Source organism: Pteropus vampyrus, unplaced genomic scaffold, assembly GCF_000151845.1.
Source record: "Pteropus vampyrus isolate Shadow unplaced genomic scaffold, Pvam_2.0 Scaffold82, whole genome shotgun sequence".
In the NCBI taxonomy this organism is placed as follows: domain Eukaryota; kingdom Metazoa; phylum Chordata; class Mammalia; order Chiroptera; family Pteropodidae; genus Pteropus; species Pteropus vampyrus.
Window position 1 is genome coordinate 366,882 of NW_011888863.1, and position 27,204 is coordinate 394,085.

At 33.7% G+C, this 27,204-nt stretch overlaps 1 protein-coding gene across 4 annotated transcripts in view; it reads right to left on the reverse strand.

Moving 5' to 3' along the window:
* SOX5 (SRY-box 5) overlaps positions 1-27,204 on the reverse strand; it is a 674,508-nt gene that overhangs the window by 62,971 nt on the left and 584,333 nt on the right. For all 4 annotated transcript variants that reach the window (XM_011363058.1, XM_011363057.1, XM_011363055.2 and 1 more), the window contains one exon: positions 5,492-5,638. In XM_011363058.1, the coding sequence (XP_011361360.1) occupies positions 5,492-5,638 (147 nt within the window). The remainder of the gene's footprint in view (positions 1-5,491; positions 5,639-27,204) is intronic.

The following is a 27,204-nucleotide window of genomic DNA, read 5'->3' on the forward strand; positions in this document are numbered from 1 at the left end:
GAAATACTCCTGTGGAAGCCTTAGCACTCTATTTCAAACTTACAAAATCTCTTTGATGTCTTGTGCTTTATCTTGGCGGATGTTTATGTCAAATATTAAAAATAGTGTTTTTATAGTTAGTGTTGGTGGTGGTTTGACTTGGTTGTCGTTATACCGTCAGTGCATTTTTACGTTCAGCCTTCCCCTTCCCTTGGCATTATAGAACACTGTCTCAAAGTTAGCAAAAAAGCTTTATTTCTGAAATCCCCTGTGAGAACTAATTTTCAATTAGGATGAATCATGATTATTCTCTGACTTTTCATATAACATATTGCTGTTATCTTGTATGGGTACCACAGTTTATGACTCATAGTATTAAACTACAGAATTCTACCCTGCACATCAGTGCGTATTGATATAATGCTTACTTGATAGCATGAAACTATGTGATTGGTACCATTACAGCAAAAAATAGGTGCCCTAATAGGAGTCACTGGCACTTCTAACATTACTAACACAAGCACACAGCTTCATAAAAGATCTTCGTTACTGTGCCTGCGAAAGAGGATCAGATAACAATATAGTCCACTTCTTGCTTCTGAATTTGAAACAATATTTATAAGGATATTGTAGCTGAAAGAATCTGATTGTGCCTGGTAAGCTGGCTAGGGCTGTTTCTGGCTCCTTGGAAAAATAGTTCTTTTTCTTGTCATAACTTCCAGGTGCTACTGCTGAGCAAATAGGAACATCACTGCCAGGAGTATTTGAAAAGAACAACAAAAAAATTGATTTGGACAATCTATGTGCTCCTGTCATTGACACAGACACAACTGTGACCAGGGGTATGACTAGGGTCACAGCGCAGTCAACTGAAAAGCACCCAGAAATTCTCTTTTGTCATCAGCTTTTCACACTAACCACTCCTGATTACTGCAGGCAATATATAAGTTTTCATCAAATACCAAGATACATTGAATAGTATTTGCAAGTTGGCCTTATAATTTTCCCAAGGGATAGCTACTTCTGCCAAGGAAAAACAATTCAAATATGAAGTTCGAATGGTTAGCATATCTTTGACATATGAGGATTTCTTGATAACATGGAACTATAAGCCTATTCATTACCAAAAATTGTATGAGTTGCATCTGAAACTGAGTAAAAATACTCTCCTCCCAAGATTTTTAAGGTTGATATTAATTTTATTATTAAAAATAACTTAGTCTTACAATTATTATAAAGAGATCAATTATTATAACAAGGCAAAGGCTATCTAGGTTCGTAAAATACTTCTACGAGTAATGCAGAAAATCATTTAAATAAAGAAATATGTGGTACAAAAATAAAAGACACTGAATACATTGTGTCCATCTTGTGATAGAATCCTAAACTATAAATAAATTAACTTAAATATCTGTTAAGAACCACAAGCACAGTCAAAGCAGCACTATTACATATGAGATTCACAGACCAATACTGCTGAACAACACCTTAATTAAATAATTTCCCTTAATATGAGAAGTAGAATTATTTCTAAAAATTCTTTTAAACAGGATCTCTTATGCACAAGAGTTCAATATTTCATATTTTCTTTCAAAGTTATTTACCAATATTTAGTCATAAACGCAGCTGCGAGGACACACATGGAGAACTAGGACATCTCTGAAGAACTAAATATATTTCCTTTAGTTGGTCAATGAGAAAAACATTCCTGGAGAAAAAATTAAATAATTGCTAAAGAGGCAAGTGTACATGTATTAAGGTTTTATGTAACACCTGAGAAACTTTAAAAATCTGCTGATGATCTGAATTTTGAATTTTTGGCAAAACAGACCACAAGGAAAAAAAAAAATCTTTTTCTTTGCTCGTGCCTAATACAATCAAAGCATAAAAAAGGAAAAGTTCACCAATGACAATATGTCAGGCATTAATGAAAATATTCAGAAACAATAAGTTCAAGGACATATAACTCAACAAGCAATGCTATCCATGTTCTCCAATGCAGATTTTGAAAAGACCGGATTCCTTTTCACATTTTCACATTTACAGACCACAAATCCTGTGTGCAGTTTTTAGAGGTTCACTGGGAGTCCTCTAAAGGTTTCTTTGTCATTTAATATTATAAATAATTATGTTCCTAGGCGGCAGTTCAAAGCTCAGTATAGCACTCGGTACAACACCACAGGCAGGTCAGGTGACCTTTCTCCAATTCTCCTCTCTCTGGTGCTGAGGACGGACAAAGTGATATGTCTGTCATACGCCATTACCATTAGAACAGAATCTTGTTCTTTTATTACAACTGAACTCCGCCAGATTTCTCAGCAGGAATGCTAAGTGAAATCAATGTCTTGGATTTCCAGGCTGAGCTTGGAGGTCACAGCCACTCTATCATTTCTCAGCATTATCCTTTCTCGCGCGCACACACACTCCCCAAGCCTCCAACTGGCACACAGCAGATTGAAAACAGCATGCATCAGAGGACTCATGCTGTACAATTTTACAGTCTTTTGGAGCCCCCTCCTTTTGATTCCCCCTTTCCATTTTTTTGGAAATTGCAAATAAGTTTTGTTTGTGTCCTTCTCTAGAGTTGTGATTCAAAGGCAAAGGCACACCTAGGAAGAAGGGTAGGCAGAGAACATGGTTGATTTTTGACAGCTGCCAATAAGGTCATTTTCTTTATACCATCACCTGGATGTGGCTTACAATTCCATCGTTCCAAACAATAAATTTACTTTCAATGTAAACAATCAATTTGGCCTACGGTAGGAAGGTATGCAGATAACACAAAGCCTTTTAATAAAATAATTCTATAATATAGTAACGTAGACATGAAAATTCATTAGCAAAGCACATAGAAAATACCCCCAGAATATGAAGAATTGGTTGTATAAAAATATAAATATTATAATAAATGATAGCTACTATTTATAAGTAAAATATCTTTATGAAGTCAAAATATTTATTATGCTTTGTATAAATGTCAATTCCAGGCTATAAGAAATTAAATTCATGTTTTGAAATGGGTCCTCTTTATTTACTGTTGGTTTTAATTTTTTGGCCATGTCCTTCACTAAAATGACAATGATGATATTTATTGCTCTGGCTGTTTTAACCCACTAAATTTTACCGCTGAGCTAAAACACAAGCATATTTTAGATATCTTTTCTGACAATAAGAGTGATCGTAGACAGTACGCTAAGGACACTGAGCAAAGAAAGGACATATTTTCATTAAATGGTCGTTACTTAAAAAGAGGCACTTTATTCGTGGTTAAATTTTTCATGTACTTTATAATAATTGCAGATGGAAGGATATGTAACATCTACAATTTTATTAAGCTATATGATAGAAAATTCATGTGGGCTGCTTTTCAAACAGTAATTGAAATTTAAAGATACACTGTAAATATATTTGTTAAATTATGTATAATCATAGCTATAGAAACACAATTAATTCACTTTTTCACTAGTACTAAATAAAGAGGTATATGAAACCATAAAATGTGGCAGCATTTTAATATTACTTAAATAACTAGTCTTTTGTACCTAGTCTATAGGGTTCTATGGAATGTCTAGAATCATATAGTTCATAAAGCAATGTCCTAATCTTGCCAAAGGAAATCTTCAATCACTTTTACATTTGCCATGGTTATCTAAGAAAGTATCATTGTAGCAACTGTTCAATAAACATCTGAATGGATGAATGAATGAATGAATGGATGGATGCATAATAAGTGAGGTTAACTGATATCAAAATCTTCATGATTAAGTGATTTGGGAAGATGACATTAATAGTAAATTTTTTAAAAAAATGATAAATAGTAAAATAAAATGTCCTAATGTAAAGCATCATTATAAAGCATGATGTAAAATCGTATTAATAATCAAAGAAAAAAAGAGAATAATATCTTATAGAGATATTTGTGTTTGATAATGATTATGCTGCTATAGCTATTTATTTTACTCAAAGTTAGCCTGTACATATAATATATTAAAAGTACTGGTCTGTGGAGACACCAAAATATCACTACTTTAAAATTAAATTTTATTGAATAAATGTTATAATTATTACCAAGTTTCAAAAATGTATGTTCTGCTGTTATTATAAAGAAAAGCAAACTAGGCCTTAGGTATACATTAAGTACGGAGCATGCAAGGTCCATTATACAGATGAAAGAGATCTTGGAAGTGGCATATGTTATATTTTCTAATATCATAGTGGTGTGTACAATATTTTGCACTACATATTTGCATATATTGCTGGTGAATCACATTCTAAGATCCTTGTCCAGTTTAAATTACACTTCCAAATATATTTATCTCTTAACAATACAGCAATGGACTTTGGAGTTTTGAGAAGATAAAAGCTGAAGTGCACTTTCCCAACTGATCCCTTTTCTTTCTCAATATATTTTCTGGATTAATGTTAACTGTGAAAGGCATCTGCCAGGACAATAGAGGATTTAAAAAAAATTCTTGGATTTTTCTCTCTCAGTGCTTTCTAATTTTTATCTGTCTGTATTTTTTTCATCTGTGATTACTCTTAAACTGTTACTCTTTAGACATTTCATCATGGTGTTCATGAAGTGAAGAACAGAAGCAATTTTCTAGGTAATTCAGCAAAAGAAAAAACATTGTTATTTGGGCACATTAACTGTTTCAGTTTTTTTACTGAACATTTTCTAATAGTCAGAAAATATGTGATTATTTTCCTGAGTAATCTTAGGGAAAACTACTTGGTTACTCTTCTAACTTCATCCATAGAAAGCTTAACATATTCCTACATCATCATGTAAGATTTTCACAAACATGAAAATTTTTAAAAATAATTTTTCTGCATCTCTTTTTTTCTAAGCCAAGAAACAAGTTATTTGAAACTCCCCTGATCCTTTTCCATGTTCTCTCAGAATGTTTGTTTAGCTCCCAGATGAAATTATTTCTAAACAATCTTACTCCTAACACTATTATTATCTTCATAACTTTACATGGTATCTCACTGGATGAGAGATACAGCTAAAATTATATCTATACTGTATCACATTGATATTTAAATCAAACATTGTCTGTACATATAGTTGTACTCATATTTTCTGTTCTATTTCAGTTGCCTTTCCTTTGGGAAACCCTTCCCAGGATCTCTCACTGAAGGTAATCTCTCTATCTTAATAACATCCAATACACTTTATCTGTAATTCTTTGTAAGAATTTGTATCATAGAGTATAGGGATCTATTTCATCACATTGTAAGTTACTTGGGTACAGTATACCTATCTTATAAGTCTTTGTATTACTCACATTTCCTACTATAGCTATAAATGCATGTTTGTGGAATAAATTAATGACTAAATAATGTACAAACATTTACACACACACCTCATTTAGCCTACCAGATCTTTATCTACTTGAAGATCCAGAATTTAGCCCAGTTGCTGGCACATTATAGATGTTCAATAAATATCACTGAGTGAAAAGTAAATGTCTAAATGGTAAGACATGTAGCTTCTTCAAAATGGTACCTTGCTTTTGGGTGGTGGGCTGTTTGTGCTCTTGTCTGTGTGAATGCTGGTAGGAGATACAGCAGCACCAAGGTTGCCCTGGGGTATGCCTGGGAGCTTTCCTCCTGGAGATACCTGCATTGCAGCTAGCTGGGCAGCATATAACTGCTGCAGAGGAAAAAGAGAGAGAGAAAATAAAATAAAATAAAATAAAAACTATCAGTAATAAAATAAATGAACCCCTCAGAAAGTATCTATATTCAGATGTAGTATTTTTCTATAGATATTTTTGTTTAGAACACTGGAATATTTAAAGAAAGAAGCTGTCACCTCAACTTCCATGACGTACATCTCAGAGGAGAAATGACAAATATCACATAAAAGGGATGTTAGCTTCAGCAGGTCCAGGAACTCTAAGCAAATAACAGTCATCCGTATTTACTCTTTCCCAATGTCCATGGAAGGCATGTATCATATTAGGTAAGACGCATTTTTGCTCTATTTTAAATTTTACACAGTGTGTTACTAAAGAATGCAGCTTCATATATATGGTAGTTTTCTTATCATCCATATTGTTTCAAGTCCTGTACCTTCTTTCTGTGACTTGTTGAAATAGGTAGCTGTAACATTTTTGTGTGTGTGATCATTAGTTGTATAGAAATACAAAAAAGTCATTGAGAGGGAATGCAAGGAGTATATTTGAAAAACTATTATCTGGTCAGTCTACCTACATTGATAAAAATTAACTGGATGCTTGCCAGAAGTCTACTTTATTTCATGATATATAAACACAGACAAATCTGAAATTATCTTGAAGATTAGGGTTTTAAAGAATACTGTCTAAAACACACATTCTTCCACTAAGTCATCACATAATAATTCTTATTAAATAACAAATAAAATATTCTTTAACAAGTCAATTTAATAATAAAGAAAAATTTTACTTTGATAATGAGAGCTGCATGATATCTTAAAACAAGGAGGTTGTTTTACATCCAAATATTCATATCAAACATTTAGATTAAAACTTTCATTTAGCAGTTTGTGAAAATTTTACAATCTGAATGAGGAAGCGATTATTAAATATATTTATATATGTCAATCCAATTTCTCATTTCTCATTTGTCTTGAGATTCCATGGATAGCTTTTACTATGAAAGCTAGAACTCCTATATGGCAAGACCAATGCTAAAGAAAATAGCTCTTAAGGAAAAGTACTGTGAAATAGTTTTCTAGATTATCTTGATTTTTCTCTGAAAGAGAAATTGCAAAGGATAAAACTGCTCAGGACAAGCCACCAACCCTGATAATCAGGGTCTCTCTGTAAATGAAATAATAAAAACTGAAGACAGGTATATATTTACACAAAAATACACATACATTGTTCACAGTTTCCAAATACTATGGTCTAAATGAAAACAAGAGATTAGAATTATTGATAAAAATTATGGGTTTTTTTTTTTTATGTCAAGTAATGCAAAATATGTTCCAGACAAAAAAAACCCGAGTGTATATTTATACTACCAATAATGATCATTTCTTCCCCCATTTTTTGTTAAAATAATTATATTATTTCTTATCTAAGTCAATCAGAAAGAAGAATAATATTTAAAATATATGAAGAATAAAAGAATATGGTGTCAAACATAATGGCTGGGATTTGTTATTTTTTTAAGTCTCAGAATTGATCCATTTCCCATACTTGTATTAAAAACCAATGCATTATATTCCACAATTCAAAAAAGTATTTTTTGTTGTCATCATCCTGAACTGTTTATGTAGTCATTAAGAAAATAACCAAATATCCTAAGATATGACTTTGCAAATTAAAAGTCCGTCCAGTAAAATACATGTTCTAATACTAAATTAAAAACTATATATGTATTTTTAAAAACTGGCTAGGGGGTGGCTCCATAGTGTAATGGTTAGCACGTCTGCTTTACATGCAGAAGATCCTGGATTCGCACCCCAGGTGGAGTCACTGACCAGGCCCCAGGTGAGCCAGGCCCCAGGTGAGCTAGGCCCCGAGTGAGCTAGGCCCCAGGTGCATGCCACGAGTGTGTGGGAGGGGACTCCTCAACTTCAGAGGTCCAGTTCTTAAGGGGAAATGGCAACATCCATAGGTCAGGGGGGTGGAGAAGAGGGAATTAAAGAGGGGGAAAAATAAAAAATAAAATAAAATAAAACACTGGTTAAATATATTAATGTTATAAATTTCATACTGGATTATATGTTATATCTTTGTCTTTCAAAATGATTCCAGTGGGTATTATTCCTAGAGGATAACAACACATTACTGGTATCATATACACTAAAAACAAGATTGTTTTGTAATTAATGATGACATGGGATTTAAAATGCCTAAAAAACATTTAGGTAAAAAGAAAAAGATGAACAAGATAGTTATTCAAAACTTAAATTAATTATAAAGATTTATTTCATAATATTAAAATTTATTGGCTATTTGTGTTTTTAAATAAATAGATGGGCCGATCACTCATAAAAGGTAATTCAATGTTTAAATATTGAGCACTATGGAGAGATTTACAATTTCCAAAAAAGCATATGAATTACTATTGAAAATATAAGTGTAAATATTCCCTGGAACATTATATTGAATTTAAAAGTTGAAGAAGGTATATACTTGAAATAAAAAAAAATCATTCATATTCTTCCCTCATTCAGATAAATGCATTATTTTTTAACCTTCCAAATATGGAATTAAGATTTATCTGAGTTAAATTGTCCTAAAAATATTTTTTAGTAGAAAAAGAAGAAAATAAATTTGTAAAATAGTTGACCTATTTAAATCAATATTTCTGCAAGAACAGTATAGTATACCTTACTGGTATTTCTACAGAATACAAAGATATAAAGTAATTTATGATGAAAATTTCATAAGCCCACTACTCTAACAGAGTAAAGGTAGCCCTTTATTCCTCAGTCTCCCATATCCCCTTCCTCATATTTGGCTTTCTCTATGTAAGAAGACAATATATAGAGGTATTCTTCCCCAGCTCCCATTATTTCCAGATCATTGTATTTGCCACCAAGCACATCTTATTTTCCTTATTGGCCAAGGTTTGGAAGTAGGAAATATCTATTTCCAATACATTTTAATTTGTGCCTAATAATGTGCTTCTTAAATTTACATTACATTACAGAAGCATAAAAGGGCCTCAGGTCTTAGATAATATAATGACTTTGGGTCTGCACAGATAAAATAAAACAGAAAATTTAATACTGCTGGATCTTAATTTGGCTATTCACAAGTTAATGGGAAATTGCAGTGGATTTAAAGAGGCTGACAGTAGTTCTCATACCTGGCTACATATGTACGGCTGGGCAACTTACAAAAAAAATGAAAATGCTGCTGTGACTTATTTATTTATTTATTAAAATGTGTGTGTTGACTAATTTTAAAACAACAGAGTCGAGAGATTATATTTCATTTCATTTATTACATGCTCTTGAAGTAAAATCAAGAATAATAATAGGTGTCTGTACTGAGGTCTACAATCACAGAACCACTGGCTGACTTTGTTGAGAGAGAAGAGGTGAAACATGGTGGGAGATTGTAAAGCCACCCAAAGTAACAAGCATCCCGTGAACTGTATAATCTACTTACACACATACATACACGCACATAATTTAAAACAAAATCTGACTAACATTTTTCTTTAAAGGATGACAGATAAAACCCAGAGTTAAATATAAGATGTATTATGATAAATATACTTTATCAGTTGTTGTTCTAAACATCAGAAAGAAACTGAGAGACCCTAAACATAAAAAGCTAAAGCTTAAAGAAAGCAATCATATCATGAAGTTAACCAGACTAACAGAATAACTCTTTTGCCTTGTAGAATAACTTAACTCTTAACTGGAAAATAATGCGTTAGAGATTTGTTTTGGTCTCTAAAACTCCCCAACTCCACAGAAATTAGGTTTTCCAATCTTTATATTATTAAAAATATTGCATTCTTATTCTATTTTCTCCCCCTATGCCTACATTACGTCGGACAATGATTTCTTTTTATAAAGGAAACAATCACATAAGATTTCATTGAATTTATCCATAGATTACTTAATGTCTTCTTGATGTTTATATGTTCATAAGTATAGATATATGTAACTCTCACTTTTGTTTCAAACTGTTCTATAAACCTATATTTTTGTTTTTTCAGCATTCTGAGTTCCTTCAAGGACGACAGTGTTTATTTCTAGTAGTGCAGTTAAAAGTAAGGCAAACCTCGATTCTAATTCCAGCTCTGAGCTAGTGACTTTGGGCAACTAAACTGAGGCACAAGTGCTTAATCTGTAAATTCCGGGATAAATAAAATTGAGCTTACTAGGGCTGCAGTAAGAAATAAATCACATCATATGTATAAAACACTCAGGAAAATGTATGGCTAAGAATATTTGATTAATAAGTAATAATTATTAATGAGTTTTATAAGAAAGAAACTAATTAGGTCACATATATGGGCTGATATCCTACTATATACTCTGGACTATGATAGGTTTAGTGGAGTATACAAAAAATGTATAAACATAATTTCTTCCTTAAGTAAAGATTGCTAAACATAAAACAATGAGATGTAACTGTACCATAACTGTATGTCACTGTTAAAAGGAGTGAACAAAAAGGAAATGACTCTGTGCATTCTAATATGTTTTCATAAAAGAGTTGTAATTAAACTGAGCATAAAAGTGAGGTAGCATTCTAAAAAGGGAGAATAATTTAAAGAAAAGCCCAGGAGCTAGTTGTTGCAAAGGTAATGTAGAGGATAGTGTGCAACAGCGAGCAGTAGAGAGAAGGTGGTAGAAAGGACAATGACCTAATCGAGTGGATACTCTGGGAAGAGTAAAACAGTACTGGGTTTGTGAGCTAAGTTCACCTTATAGAAAAGCTTGAAATACAGGCAAAAGAGTTCAAATTTAATATGTAGGCAGGAGAAAGCCACTGAAAGTTTGAGAGCAATATAGATGATGTTTTTAACTAAAATAAAGATAACACAAGGTTATCAGTTATGAAGATATCAAAAATTAGTAGTGATAATTTTAATGGTAACTTTAGTTGAAATAACAGCGGTGAAAATGAAGAGAGAAAAACTGATTCCAAGTTCATATTAATTGGGGAAAAGAAAAAAGAAACAAGCACAGGATGAAAAGTATAATTTATACAAAGTCTTCATTTCATAGAAACGATATGTAAGTATTCACCGATCGCACATTCTCATTAATGTATACAGTCATTGTATTATCTTTGTAAGACAGCCAAAACACATATATTTCTTTTCTCTTTTATAAAAGGAAGAAGTAAATCATACAGAAAAATTTTCCTAAATTTTGCATCGTCTTTTCAATCATAGGCTTCCCCTAAAATATAGCTCATTAAATACTTCTTTAAGTATTAAGAGTATGATATACTGTATCTATAACAATGTGAGCTTAAACTGAATTTATCTTAACCAAACCCAACGAGTATTTTTTTCTTGTAATGCACCGTGTGTACCAAAGCACTTCTAGGCAATGGACTGACAGTTCATTAGTAGGTATTCTCTGTGTTAATCTGAGATGGTCCAGTGTAGGGTCAAAAGAAGTCTGATGGGATGATAAAGAACAGATATTTTAACTTGTAGCAATTATTTAGTACAGGTAATAGTACTAATTAACTTGCACTAATTAATTGCTAATTTGGAGAAAAAAAAACAATACAATTGTATTTGGGTAACATGGCTTTTCACCCACAGTTAGACGTAATTGTATTTTAATCAGATATTCTAAGCCAGTGGTTAGTACTTTTCAGTGCTAAGGGCGGAGAAATTCCACAAAAGAGCCTATTTAAATTCTAAGATAAATTATTTCATTAATTCCTTAGACACTAAATTCCTGCCACTTTTCCTAAGAAGTTATTTTCTTCATATTCCTAAAAAGAAAACGTTTCCCATTGGCCACTAAGCTAGTTCATAATTGCCATCTGGAGCTTTGGATTTGAAGCATCAGGTATTGATGAAAATATCTATCACTATTTATTCCCTCAAACTATTTATTGACTGGTATACTTCTTGAAGGCAAGGATTATGTCTCTATTATTTAACTCAGTCTCAGAAAATCGTAGAAGCAAGAAAAAGTAGAAATGAATAAAGACAGAAATAAATTGCATAAAATGTCATTTATTTTTAACAAGCACACATTTCTACTGTATATTTAATATATATTTAATAATGATAGCGACTATACAAATTTTAAATTTTAATGATCTGGAAAGAAATTGGCATGTTTTTTATTATTTGAGGAATTAGAAAAAAGGTTTATTGGTGATGTTGATAAAATTCATTAATTCATCCATTCTATTCTTTCATTCACTTCATTTATTTAAAAAAGGACAATGAAATGAATTGCAAAACCTTATCAACATAAGAACAAAAGATCTTATACTCATTGTAGCCATGATTTAACAGTAAATAAGTCAATTTGGAATTAGAAGCAGAGTTAAAAATAGATAAAGATTAGAAAAAAAGTTAATATCTTTTAAAAAGAACAAAGAGTTAAAGCATATTCTTAAATATTTTGGAAAAGAGAAATAAAACGTGCCTTATTTCTGATAAATGGATATAAACCATTTACTGAATTTTTATATTTATTATTTTGAGATAAAAAGGTTTTTAGTAGGAACTATATATGTTAGTTGTTTTTTGGGGATCCTTTTTTATTGGTTAGATAAAAGCTTAATTTTCTTTTTGAACTGTGATCTATTATTGGGTCTCCCCTTTGTGTGAAAAAAATCTGAATAAAGGTACAGGAGACAGGGAGGACACTACATACTGACAATTACTCAAGAACCAGTAGCATTTGACAGTTTATAGTTTGACCCAACTATCTTATATTCCCCTACTACAGGCATGAATTAAGAGAGGGACATTCAAATATTAATGTACAAAATAAGTCATGTCTACCATCTCTCTTTATCCTTACCCTCCCTCTTTCCTACTCCCCACATCTTTCCTCTTCGTATCACCACTTCATCAAACTAGATAGGAGAGCTGGGTACAAAAAATACTTAAAGAAAAAAAAAGAACATTAAAATTATGACTGAAAATGTCATCTTTCCTAAATGATATGTGGTAAAACATACTGATTCTTAAAAAAAAAAGTGGACTTTTACATTGCCATATCTGAATGAAGAGTGCTAACAGACTGTACATCCATTTAATGCTGTTTTTGCTAAATCATTTAAAATTATTTTTACAAGTAGAATCATTTTCTCCAAATGAAATCACATATCAAACATCAATACATAGAGAAAAAAGAGGTATACTATAACTATAAATGAGTTTTACTCATTTTTGATATTTGATCAAATAAGACCAATGAGTTTGTTTTAACCCACTCCAATAACTTAAATAGGTATAGGGATGAAAATTAAAGCCTTTTATCACCCCTGGTGATCAACAAAGCTCTCAGAAATTGGATTAGAGATTTTAAAATGTGTGCATTGTCATTTATTATGATTTTAAAAATAGATTAATGTGAACTTCTAAAGTTTAAATCAAACTTGAAAGATACATGTTAGATATGATGTGTAAGAAAAGCATTTGTTTTTTTAAAGGAAGAGACAAAAAATAACATTTGTGAGGAAAAAATTTAGAAAGCAATTTCAAGGCTCCATAAGTGTTATCTTTATAGCTTAATTTTGGCTTCTTAATGTAACTTAAATGTGGAGTTTAAAGAGAAACTAATGTACTGGAGAAAATCTCTGAAAACATATCAGCATGTTTCAATGTGAATAAATTTGCTTTGCACATTATTTTTCACAGTATTTCTTCACAGAAAATTATCAGAGCAACTTGAGTTTAAACATAGACTTCTTTCTCTAACATTGTCAGTTTTTCCTTTGGATGTTATTCAAGTATATTGTAAGAAAAATGGGATAGGTCTTAAATTTACTGGATCCCAAGGCAAAAGTACAAATAGATATTTACATGCCAAATTTATAAAAATTTACATTTTATAAAGTTAATGAAGTATTTAATAAAATATTTCATTCTCCAATCTTGACAAATATACCTTCAAAATACCCAGATGCAAATGAAAACCACAATGAGATACCACTTCATAACAGAACAGCTAGTATCAAAAAACCAGACAACAACAAAGGTTAGTAAAGATGTGGAGAAACTGGAACCTTTGTGCATTGCTGGTGGGAAAGGTAAAGCTGCTACAGAAAACAGTATGACATTTCATCAAAAAATTAAACAGAACTACCAAACGATCCAGCAATCCCACTTCTGGGTATACACCCAAAATAATTGAAAGCAGGGACTGGAAAAGATATCTATACACTCACATTCAGAGCACCATCAGTCACAACAGCCAAAAAGTGGAAGAAACCTAAGTGTCTATCAATGGAGTACTAGCTCTTGTACTCAAGAGAAACCAGCATGCCAAAGTGCACTCTAAAAGTTGATGACTTTTATTAATTACTAAGGTGACTCTTGGAAAAATGAAGCCTAGACGGAGCTGACAGCTAGCTCTTGACCAAGATTGAGAGAGACTCTTGGTCAAGTCTATGTAAGGATGAAAGGCTTGGAGTAGGGAGTAGGTGGTTCTCTCCTAACCTCCTTGGTGGTTAACCCATAGAAGTGAGGTAGGGGCTAGGGGTGTGAAGCATTTCTCCTCCTGCTTTACTGGCTCTAACATAGATCATGGGAGAAGGTGACTGGAGGGAGATGCCTGGGAGAATTTGGTAAGGGTTTTCACTTCATCTCCAGTTTAAAGTTCCAATTAGGGAATGTTTCCCAAGGGAGTGAAGGGAGTGGCAGTCTTTGCATACCAGGGACTACACAGTCATTTGCAGGAGCAAGCTCGAGTAAGTAGGCACAATGTGGGAGATTCAGGATCTTTTGTATTTGGACACAATTCCAAAGGAAACTCGAAGGCAAGAAAGAAATGTATCAAACTGAAAGAGTAAGTAAACTCAGAGTTACTAGAAATTTGTTCAAATGGAGGAAAACTAATAGCCATATCAATGGTGCATGAATTTAAAAATGAACGAGTTGGAGTTACTAGAATATGAGTTTCAGAAGCAGGTTATGCAAGGAAATAACTCAAGTGGACAAAGCCTCCAAAAGGCTGGAGGGTCCGCTGACATCCAGAGGCGAGTTCGAGATGGCAGAAGGACAAGCCACAGCGGGAAATAAAAGTTATCCACTTTAGAGAAGGAATGTCTGCCTTCAGAGAAAACAGGTGAGCCACTGGAAAAACATGCCTGAGGAAATACGGGACTGGCTGGTAGGGGCTCTAAGGCAGAAACTGCTACATTTATGACCCATATCTCCTTAAATATATCACTCCTGGGTAACATGTCTTGGAAGAGCTGGAATACAAAAGTAAAATATTATGTGTGGCTATAGTACAGTTTTACCATTAAAAAGCTATAGTGAACACATGTACGAAAGCTATAATGTTATTTATGTACAGCCACTATCACCAAATATTAATAATAATGTAGACCATCTATTGTTTTATTCCAAATTTGGTCCTACTCAGTGTGATACTTAGATTGAATATGGAGCTATCAATGAAGGGTGGAGCGTTGAGAGAGTGTGAAAATGGCATCCTGCTAAAAATTAAAGAATACATTTAAACTTACTTAAATCTTAAGACCTTTTTCACAGGTATGATGCTCTCATGCTGTTTCTGTCACTTTGCAGATACTGAAGCATATAAATAAGAAAGATTTCAAATGTACTGAATTAAAAGGCTTCTTCATTTTATTACACACCAATAAATCCTGAATAGCTAGGAAAAACATTTTGACTTTTATAATTGAAACGGTTCCGTAAAGAACCAGATCTATTTGCGAAAGTCATGCAAGAAAACACCAACTGATAGTTTATCTCTTGTTCTCTCACTCCCTCCTCATTTTTCCTACTCCACAAGCCATCTTCATGTACTGCACAGTAATCCATTACAATATGTTCCAACATCTGCCTCCCCATATGATGTATGACCTATTCGATTGACCCTTTTTATGCTGCTCCAGACTTGCTGTTCATTACTGTGGGAGGATGAACACTCTGCATCTATTCCTGAGGTCATCAACCAGTAAATACATCTCCATTTGGCAAGGTAAGGAGGCCACTGGCTGAAAAGCTCTTCAAATCTTTATATATCAGTTACTGTACTCAAATCTTTAATTAGTTTAATTTATGGGAAAAACACTGCTGAAATTCCTTTCAAAGTAACAATAAGAAGAGAAATGCTTGTTTACCAGGGGGAAATAATTCTGTTGTTACCAAATATTAATCATTTAATATAGGAAAGCCAAGTTTTATGAGAAAGATTTTTAAAGCAAATATTTAACTTTGCCTAAATTCGTAATTGTGAAATCATTGTTCATTTTCTCTCAGTTCATTGGAGGCGGGTGGGGGGAGTGTAACAATGATCGAAACATTAAAAATAGTGAGCATTTTATCTCAATATAAAAAGAAATTGAGTGTTAGTTCATATTGAATCAGACTATATATCATTTTGTATATTTTAAAAAACAGACTCACTTCCAGAATGTATAATTGCTGAATTCTTGAAAATACATGTCACTATATATAGTGAGGAGAAATGTAAGAGCCATGATATTTCTCTAACTATGATGTGCTAGCCTGGAAGTCTGAATGCCATTTAAGGGATCGTGTGTTCATTGGAGAAAATGAAGGCTCACAGTACTTCAGTAACTAGCCAAAGGTTAAACAGCAAGTCGTTTCAGAAGTCTGAATATCTCTTATAGTCCTCCTTCCTAGCATATGCCATATAAACTTACCACATGAGTAGCCATGTTACTACGTGAACATGCTTTCAAAACTTAAAAGTTATGTAATAATTTCACCTCCCTCTATCGCATTGGGATTCCCCTACTTGCTGGCCAGTGGAAACTGGGATGTATCCTAAGCTCTGAGTCAATGACAGTTTTCAAGAACAGGGGTTAAGACTTCAAGAGTAAAAGACTTCTTTAATCTCTGGTGACAGAACTATACTCTCCCTGAAGAAAGCACACAGCCATTCAAGATTTTTTCTTTAGTTGTTGTTTTGTTTTACTGCTAGTACTAGCAGACAACACATATGATGGGTTAAAATTTAAAAGACTTCTTCCTATAGATTTATCCTTTATTTTTTTCTTTATTTTTTCCCCCTGTATATCTTTAAGATGGAGAAAATATTGCATATTGAGGAGCTTCCAGTTAAGATGGAGGAATAGGAAAACGTGGTGCTTACCACCTCCAATGACCATCTCAAAATTACAACTAAACTACAGGAAAACCACTGAGAGTTGCCTGAAGTCTAGCTGATCAAAAGTCCTATAAATAAGAACTTACTAAAGGAGCCACATTGAGACTGGTAGGAGGGGTGGGGACTCTCAACGAGCTAGTCCCAAACCCACGTGTGGCAGTGGGGGACCCCTGAAGAGTGAGGGATCCCAAACCCACATCAAGCTCCCAGGCCAGGGTTCCAGTACCAGGAAGAAAAGTCTCCATAATTTCTGGCTGTGAAAACCAGTAAAGATTGTGGCTGAATGTGATGGAGGGCTTCTGGTGTCCCAGTCTTTCCTTTTAAAAGGTCCATGCACAGACTTACTTGCTGATGAACTTACCTGCTCTAAGCTCCAGTGCTGGGGCAGCATCTCAAAAGGTGCCACAGAGTTATGGGGAGGAACTGAATTGTCCAGCTTCAAGGAAAGGGCTGGAGGGGCAGCTTTCTCCCAGAAAGAAATGCTGGCAGAAACCACTGGCTCCCAGTGTGCAGACACAGGTGATTGCCATATCTGAATCTCCTTCAACCTGACTAACACTGGTCGGCCTGCCCTGTAGTGTCCCTGAGATGCTGTCTCGCCCAACTTGTGGGCCTATCCAAGCCTCTTCCGGTGGTTTTTCCATACAAACAGCCTGTCTTGGCCCATGATTTAGACTTTCTTAAAATCTCTCAAAGATTCACAAACCACAAACAAGCAGTATCTGGCCATGGTGTGCCCTGTACTTCTTGCTAAGAAGCATCAAGCCTAGGACTAGTGTCAGCTGGCCTAAGTTTGCAGCCTAAACTCTCTCAGGCACCTCCCAGCCCAGCACTAGTGGCGACGATATGCAGATCACTTTGTAGCTCATATCAAGTGGTCTTGGGCAGGGCACAGGCAGCAGCTGATCTTGGGCTGCACCAGAGACCTTCACAAAAGGCCCCAAAACTAACACTGGTCGGCCTGCCCTGTAGTGTCCCTGAGATGCTGTCTCGCCCAACTTGTGGGCCTATCCAAGCCTCTTCCGGTGGTTTTTCCATACAAACAGCCTGTCTTGGCCCATGATTTAGACTTTCTTAAAATCTCTCAAAGATTCACAAACCACAAACAAGCAGTATCTGGCCATGGTGTGCCCTGTACTTCTTGCTAAGAAGCATCAAGCCTAGGACTAGTGTCAGCTGGCCTAAGTTTGCAGCCTAAACTCTCTCAGGCACCTCCCAGCCCAGCACTAGTGGCGACGATATGCAGATCACTTTGTAGCTCATATCAAGTGGTCTAGGGCAGGGCACAGGCAGCAGCTGATCTTGGGCTGCACCAGAGACCTTCACAAAAGGCCCCAAAACCAACACAGCCAGTGGCCAGCTTCAGACCAAATGAAAGTACCACTCAACCACCTCCACAGATGACATACCCAAAGGGAAGATGGGCAGGCACCGAGCTTCGCTAAAGCACATCCTGCTTTGTTGAGTCAACCCCTGTACAACATTTCTTCCAGTCTAATCATGGCCAGCTCTCTCAACCAACCAGCCAGAATGTCAGTTCCTCCCACTGACATGCCAACATCAATCAAGGCTCAATTACAACAGGAAGGCACACACAAACCACACAAGGGACACCCCTGGAGCACCCAGCTCAGGTGACCAGGGAGACTGCACCACTGGGCACCATAGAACACCTAATACATAAAGCTACTATATCAAGACCAGGAGAAACAGAAGCTCTACTTAATACAGGGAGGCAGCCAAAATGAGGAGGCAAAAAAATATGTCTCAAATGAAAGAACAGAACAAAGCTCCAGAAAAAGAACTAAACAAAACAGAGACGAACAATCTAACAGATGCAGGGTTTGAAACACTGGTTATAAGGATGCTCAATGATCTCAGTGAGAACTTCAGCAACAGAATAGGAAACATAAAAATGGAGGTAGAAAACATAAAAAAAGAACCAGTTACAAATGAAGAATATAATAACTGAAATGAAAAATACATTAGAGGGAATCAACAGTAGATTAGATGAAGCAGAGGACCGAATCAGCGATTTGAAAGATAAAATAGCAGAAACACCAATCAGGACAGCAAAAAGAAAAATAAAATCCCCGCAAATGAGGATAGTTTAAAAGGTCTCAGGGACAAACCAACTCTACCAACATTCACATCATAGGCGTACCAGACTAAGAGAGAGAGCAAGGAATTCAAAACCTATTTGAATAAATAATGATGGAAAACTTCCCTACCCTAGCAAAGAAAACGGATGTACAAGTCCAGGAAGTGCAGAGAGTTCCAAACAAGATGAACCCAAACAGGCCCACACCAAGACATATTATAAGTAAAATGCTGAAGGTTAAAGACAAAGGGAGAATCTTGTAAGCAGCAAGAGAAAAGCAGTTAGTTACCTACGAGGAAGTTCCCATAAGACTGTCAGCCGAATTCTCAAAAGAAATTCTGCTGGCTAGAAGGGATTGACATGAAATAGTCAAAGCAATGGAAAACGAGGACCTACAACCAAGATTACTCTAACCAGCAAGGCTGTCATTTAGAATTGAAGGACAGAGAAAGAGCTTCCCAAACTAGTATTACAAGAAATGTTAAATAAACATCTTTAAAAAAGAAGAAAAAATAAAAAATATGAATAATAAACAGGCAATAACTACATTTCTATTAATAATTACTTAAATGTAAATGGATTAAATGCTTCAATCGAAAGACATAGGGTAGCTGAATGGATAAGAAAACTAGAGACTCATTTCAAATAGACAGATACACATAGACTGGAAATAAAAGGATGAGAAAAGATATCTCACAAAAATAGAAATTAAAAAAAGCTGGGGTAGCAATATTTCCTTATACCAGACAAAACAAACTTTAAAACAAAAGGCTGTAACAAGAGACCAAAGAAAGATCCAGTAATCACACTTTTGGATATTTATCCGAAGAAACTCAAACTACAACTTCAAAAAGACATATGCATCCGTATGTTCATTGCAGCATTATTTACAATAGCCAAGACATGGAAGCAACCTATGTCCATCCACAGATGAATGGATGAAGAAAAAGTAGTATATACATACAATATAGTATATTACTGAACCATAAAAAAAGAATGAAGTCTTGCCATATGCAACATGGATGGACCTAGAGAGTATTATGCTAAATAAAACAAGTTAGACAGAGAAAGACAAATACCATATGATTTCAATTCTATGTAGAATCTAAAAAACAAAACAAATAAACAAAAAAACAGAAACAAATTCATAGATACAGAGAATATTTTGATGGTTACCAGATGGGAGAGGGGTTGGGGGATGGATGAAGGGGAGAAAAGGAATTAAGGGATACAAATTGGTAGTTATGAAATAATCATGGGGATATAAAGTACAGCATAAGGAATATAGTCAATAATATTGTAATAACTATGTATGGTGTCAGATGGGTTTTAGATTTATTGTGGTGATCATTTCATAAGTTATATAAGTGTCTAATCACTATGCTGTACACCTGAACCTAATGTGAGATAGTATGTCAACTGTAATTGAAAAATAAAAAATTAAAGAAAATATCACCTATTAACATAGTGTTGGCTACATGAGTACATCAATTAAGATAAATTAATCTACATTTCAAGAGAAATCTAATCACAATGATAACAGCAGCAACAAAAATAATTATAATAGCTAAAGTTGATAGGATGTGAATTGTGTGCCAGGCCCACGCTGTATATCTTCTGAACTTCTCAACAACCTCAGGGAATAGATACTATTCTTATTTTTTGGAGGAGGATATCGAAGGATAGAGAAAGTAAAAGTCATTTGTCCAAAGTCACTTAGGTAAGAAGCGAAGCTAAGGTTAGAATCCAAATCCTTTTAGAGAACTCCAAACTCTTAACCTCCATGCCTTATTAACCTCTTTTTTGGTCATTTTAATACAGTTGTAGGGTCAAGGCTTTGGGGCAAGGTGTTACACAAGCCCAAAGAGGGCAATTCTAATAGTACTTCTGACAGAAGCTGGGCTCTTCTGATGATATATCATTGCAGATGTAGGGCAGGAAGGAAGTGAGAAGTATCCAAGAGGATACTTTCCCTAGCATTTTATTCTCCTTCCCCTTGGCTATTGCCAGTAAAAAATGTTTCGGTTTGGTTTTCTTCTCAATTCATGCTGTTGTAAGAGCATGTAAGAGAGAGCTGTAATACGCCGAGGCAGATTAGGAAACGAAAGGCTTCCCTATAAATACAATTGCTTAGAGGTCAGAGGATGAGATGATGTAACTCCGTACATGGAACAGGAAAAAGTACTGGCAGAACAAACTTGTGGTGGAAGAGAACATGACAACTACTGAGTGTTGGAAAGAGGCCAGTGAGGCTCCAGTCAGGTGAGAGATGTTTGGAAAAGTAGTTGGGAAGCTATAACAATTTAAGAAGAGGAACGACATTATTAGATTTGCATTTCCACAAGATTAGTCTAGATATAAGAAGAAGAATTGATTGAAAGGGTTTGGTTCACCTACAGCCCACTTTTAACTGAAATAACATTGACCTAATCATTTTTTATCATGATTTAAAAGTGATTCAAAATCAATTATAGAATACATCTGGATATGTAATTTTCGATATTCTGAGTATCATCCTCATTTAAATAATGGGTCTTTCCTGTATAATGTATACTAAAAATTAATCATATTTTAAAAAATCTGTATTTTGCTATAATTCATAGTCGCTAATCTTGGTTTTCTAAACCATTTAAATAGATTAAGAAATATATATTTCAGAGGAGCCAATTGTACTACCCAAATCACACATTACTATTAAATCAATTAAAATAATAAAAAACATACTCTAATAGCATCTTGCATTTATAATGTGTTTTGACATTCATTAGCTCCTCTGATCAAAACAGGCTTCCTTTTCAATTGCACAGGACATATTTCTCATATATCATCAAAGTTGTCCAGAAAAATAACAATTGTATTTTCTGCTTTCCTGCTTTAAATTTATTGATTAATTTACTATTTATTGGGCACCTATTATGTGCCAAGTACTGTTCTAGACACTTAAAACATATCACTGAACAGAGATCTCTATCTTAATGAGAAGACTTTTATAATTTTCCCCAAGATTATAAGACTTTAATCTTTCATTATATCTATCCAGTAGTTGTCTAACATTTCTCCATATGACATTGTATATTACTTATAATTACTATGAGGGAAATGTATATATCCATGATTCTTAATATTTGTAAATGAATATTGTTTTTGAAAGAGCTAAAGTCATTCTTAAAAATGCAGGGTTGAGAGATACATGCTACAACATGGATGAACCGTGAAAACATCATGCTAAGTGAAATAAACTAGACATAAAAGGACAAATATTGTATGATTCCACTTACATGAGGTACCTAGCATGAGCCAATTCATAGAGACAGAAAGTGGAATAGAAATTACCAGAGGCTGATGAAAGCGGGGATGGAGAATGGAGTTATCATTAAATGGGTACAGAGTTCCCATTTGAGATGATTACAAAGGGGTTTAATGCTACTTACTTGTACACTTAGTAACATTTAATATGGTTAAATGTTTAAAACGGTTAAAATGATAAATTTGTTATGCATATTTTACCATAATAAAAAAAGTACATGAGTAAGAGGGAAATAGAAAACATCACTGTTTTCTAGCACCACATTAAGCTTTATGTCTTTAAAACAATTTTTCTCCTAATTTGTTCCCATGTGTTGGATCATTCTGTACATTAATGCAAGAGAACGGATTTAGAAGGGGAAAGAAGTATTGTTATTTTAGAGTAAAAGGAGTTTGAAAATATTAGATTCTTTTACAAATACTTACTAAAAATTACCCCAGGCATTGAAAACACATATGGATAAAAGCAACAGGAAAGAGTACCTGATTCTAAATCAACCAAATCAAGTAATGCCCATTTCAAATTAATGATTACTGTAAAACAGAAGCTGCAGGATCATGCCAACCCTTCACTGACTTTGCGAAAAGCACAGCATTTTCCAGTCCTACTGTAAAAGGTAGTTCTCCCTTCACTTTCCCCAACTACTCCAAAGCTAGCTTCTTTTTCATATTCAGATGACTGTTTATGAGCTCAATCCTGTTTCAACTGTCATTCTTTACATCAAGGAAAGATAGATGGGACACACCAACTCCAACCTAAATGACCTTTGGATGTGACAAGAGTTTTAGGTCAGCCTTGCTAAATGGAGGCCTTGGTGTATCGAGACATGCCTTGGGGTGAAATTTACAGTGAATTTATTATCTCCCAATGCCCTTTGGACTGCTTCCCACCATCAAACACCATGGCAGCACTTGGAACAGGAAGAAATACATTAACTGGAATCTGATCGTTTTAAAAGGTTACAGCTGCCCAAATATAATTTAATTTCATACTTGCCCTTTGAGGGTTTGGTGTATATTTTCATTTTATGACTGCAAATGATAAAGCTCTTAAGATTCCAGGCAATAAAAAGAGAAAAAAAGTATTTTAAGGGTTAGAAGTCTATTCAGTTCATGCTCAATGAGTGAAGTGACAAATTAGCTTTTTTTTAAAAAAAAAAAATCTTAACATTTCTCTTTTTTATTTGTACCACCTCTTATTCCTTTTCTGATCCTATACTGCATTTGGTTGAGATCAGTATGTAAATACAAACCTCAGATATCAGCCAGTTTGAAATAAAAAGGATAATAAATGAAGATAAAATAAATTAGATTTAAAATGAAAATACTTTAGTATAGGGAACACATATTTTTCAGTAGTGCATTCTCTGTTATAATTAAGACAACTTTCTCATTGAAGTCTATCGACATCAAACTGACTTACTGATGATCCTGTACTCTTCTAGTATATCACACTCCCACAAACTTTAATGAAACGTTCACAAAATGCAATACAAATGCTACACCACAGCCTTATCAATTTAATTAGTAAACATTATTTCTATTATTATACTATTAGAGTATAAGAATTATGGTGTTACTAAATGCCAAATGATCAGAAAAAAATCAGACACAAAATTCAGATAAAATCACCTATTGCTTATTATTTTAGCCATCAAAGAAAATAAAAAAACAAAACAAAACAAACTTTTGCTCCTTCTCTTTTACTCAGTAATTTACCAGAGATTTATCAGTTCTTTAAATATCAATCCAATAGAGTTTGAGGCAATACAATATTTTGGATTCATGGCAAGTAATGAGTAAAACCACATAGTGAAAATTTAATCCATACAGATCAAATGTAACTTCAAGTTGTACGTGTGTGTGCACATGTATGTATTCATTCATCATTCTTTAATTTAGTTAACGAATACTTCTTGAATGATATTGTTCTGGTTCCTGTTAAGTTTACACTTTAAAAAATATTTTAGATTTTTTAAAGAGAGTACTTCTAACATATAAAAAGAAAACCCCCCACAAAATCAGCATTTTAAGTATTATTATAAAATTTAAACATATAAAATAATTATAAATATTAACTACATATTAGCAAACTTTAATTTAATGTTGATATGTCACTATTTTAAAAGTGTTTTACATAGTATTTAATCTGTATAACAATCCTACTGTGCAGATATTACTAACTCCATTTATAGATTATGAAAATGTAGCCTAGCAAAGTTAAAGAACCTTTCCAGGGAGAAAAGTTAATGGTTAATAAGACTCAAATGCTCTGGATGGTAATGCAAGACAGTACTTATTTTTTTACTTGTTTATTTATTTTTCTCTCTTTCAGTCAACAAATATTAATTAAAGTTCCACCTAAAGTGAAAATAATGTAAAAGCAAACATTGTCCAAAAATCAATTTCTATAAATTCTATTAAAAAAAATCTTAATCCCATTTCTCTAAAGAAGATACAGAAATGACCAACGAGCACATGAAAAGATGCTCAACATCGCTAATCATTCGAGAAACGCAAACCCAAACCACAATGAGATACCACTTCACACCCCTTAGGATGGCTATTATCAAAACACACACATAAACACACATACACACACACAAAAATAAAAAAGGTTGGCGAGGATGTAGAGAAATTAGAACCCTTGTGAACTGCTGATAGAAATGTAAAATGGGGCAGTCTTTGTGGAAAACATGTCAATTCCTTGAAAAATTAAATGCAGAATTTCCATATGATCCAGCAATCCCACTTCTGGGTATATACTCAAAATACTTGAACAGATATTTGTATGCCTGTGTTTATGGCAACATTTTTCGCTATAGCCAAAAGGTGAAAACAACCTAAATATATATCAAGGGATAAATGGATAAACAAAAGGTGATATATACCAATAAAAGAATATTATTCAGCTTTAAAAAGAACAGATATTCAGACACTTGCTACAGTATGGATGTACTTTGAAGACATAATAAATGAATAGCCCAGGCACAAAAGGCCAAGTATTGTATGAATGAAGTAATTGATAGAGACAGAAAATAGAACAGTAGTTAACAGGGATGGGGGATGAGAAATCGAGTTATTTTTTAATGGGTATGAACTTTCAATTTGAGATGAAAATATTTTGGAGATGAGTAGTTGTGATGGTTGCACAACAATGTGAATGTACTTAATACTACCGAACTATACACTTAAAAATAGTTAAAATGTTAAATTTTATGTTACATATATTTTACCATGATAAATTAATCTATGAAAGTTAATTTAAAAATTAGCAAAGTTTTGAGTCACAATCAAAACTTAAAAAAATAAAATTAAAAGAAATTAAATACTTATAAGATGAAAAATTAATATAAATAGAAAAGCAAATGTCTTCTCCCCAGAGTATGAACCAAGATATGTTGAATTCAAGGACAGTAGACAGAGCTGAAAGCCATATTAAAATTGGTGAGATTGAAAGAACATCTATTAAATTGCACGATAGCTGACTTCTCTCAGATTCAGCTGTCCTATTAGCCAGGTATAGCTTTCCTGGGCAGAGAGAATTCCTTTCTGAGGTGGTCAAAGAGACCAAGGGAATTTTAGGGGGTAATTGAACTGTCTTGTGTCCTGATTGTAATGGTGGTTATAATTCATAGAATTGTACACCCCAAAATATAGTCAATTTTACTGTATGTTATTTTTAGAAATTCGGAAATAAACACACACACAGACACACACACAAACAAAAGATTCTTACTCAATAACTCTGACTTATTCTTAAACATTTTGGCATTCCTTGTCAGGAAAAAGTTCAGGGAAATGTGGGAATTTGCTAATCCTATAGATTATAAATATTTTTTAAAAAAATACTGTGAAATTTAGACATATACTTTTATAATTGTTTAACCAACAGCAAACCCTCCTAAAAGAGATAGTGCCTCTGTTTTTACAATTGTGGCAGAATAAAAAAGTAGCTAGAGGCCCAAAACTTGATAGACGAGAGAGAGAAAAAGAACTGAAGGAAAGAGAAGAGGGGAAGAGAGGTAGAGACGGACTGACAGAGGAGGGTAGCTAAAAACCCGGAGAGGAAAAGCTAAATGAAGAAAAATAAAGGGAGACATAAAAGTAAAAAAGAGAGAACGATTTTTAAGAAATAAGAGAAAGGTAGATTTTTTTGGAATAGCTTCCTATTTTAAAATCTTTAGCAGCCCTAAGGACCAAAAAGTTTATAGTGCCCAACAAGTTGGCTGTGTAATTCAAAATAACAGAGCATTCTGATTACTGCTATAAAGGTATTCTATGTCTAATTATTATTTATTTCCAGATAGCCATTTTTTTTCTTATGTGTAAGCATGTTGTAACGATGTCTATGTGGTAATCTAGCACTGGTCTGACCTGTTCATCTTTCTTTCTCATTCCATGGAGATACAATAATTAAAACTTCCTTTCATAATTGGATCTTTGGAGCTAGCTTAACTATTTTCATGTTTCTAAAGCATTTTTTTTTGAATGCCTCAGATCAATAATTGCCTCATCATCCTTCTCATTTTTATTTTTTGACAGTACATGAATAAATGTATCAATGAATCAGAGAAGTCCATTTGTAAAGTGTAAAGGCTCTCTCTGGCTACTTTCATTAGTACTTCTTTTGCTTCATTTTTTCCCTTCCTTCATGATATAGAGGTAAAACAGCTATACTTATATGCATTTTACAAATAAAAAAGCTTGAATCCTGGCCTGGTTAAATGACTTGAGACAAGACTCAAACATTACTTCACAGACAGGTTGAGGCTAGAACCCTTATTTGTTAAGCTATATTTATTGAACAATTTGGGAAGTTAGAGGTCTCACAATAGACCAACTACTTTGGCTGCTTTTATTATAATCTAACTATCCATTCTCACTGGAAAAATGTTCCCCATTATAACAAAACACTACAGCTTTCCAATAACACATGGCTTTTCCTCCAAAAGAAAAGGTTTGCTCCTTTCACAAATAATCATCAATGTCATAAAAGCAAAGATGCTCTAGTAATTCTTAAGGGATAGAAAAA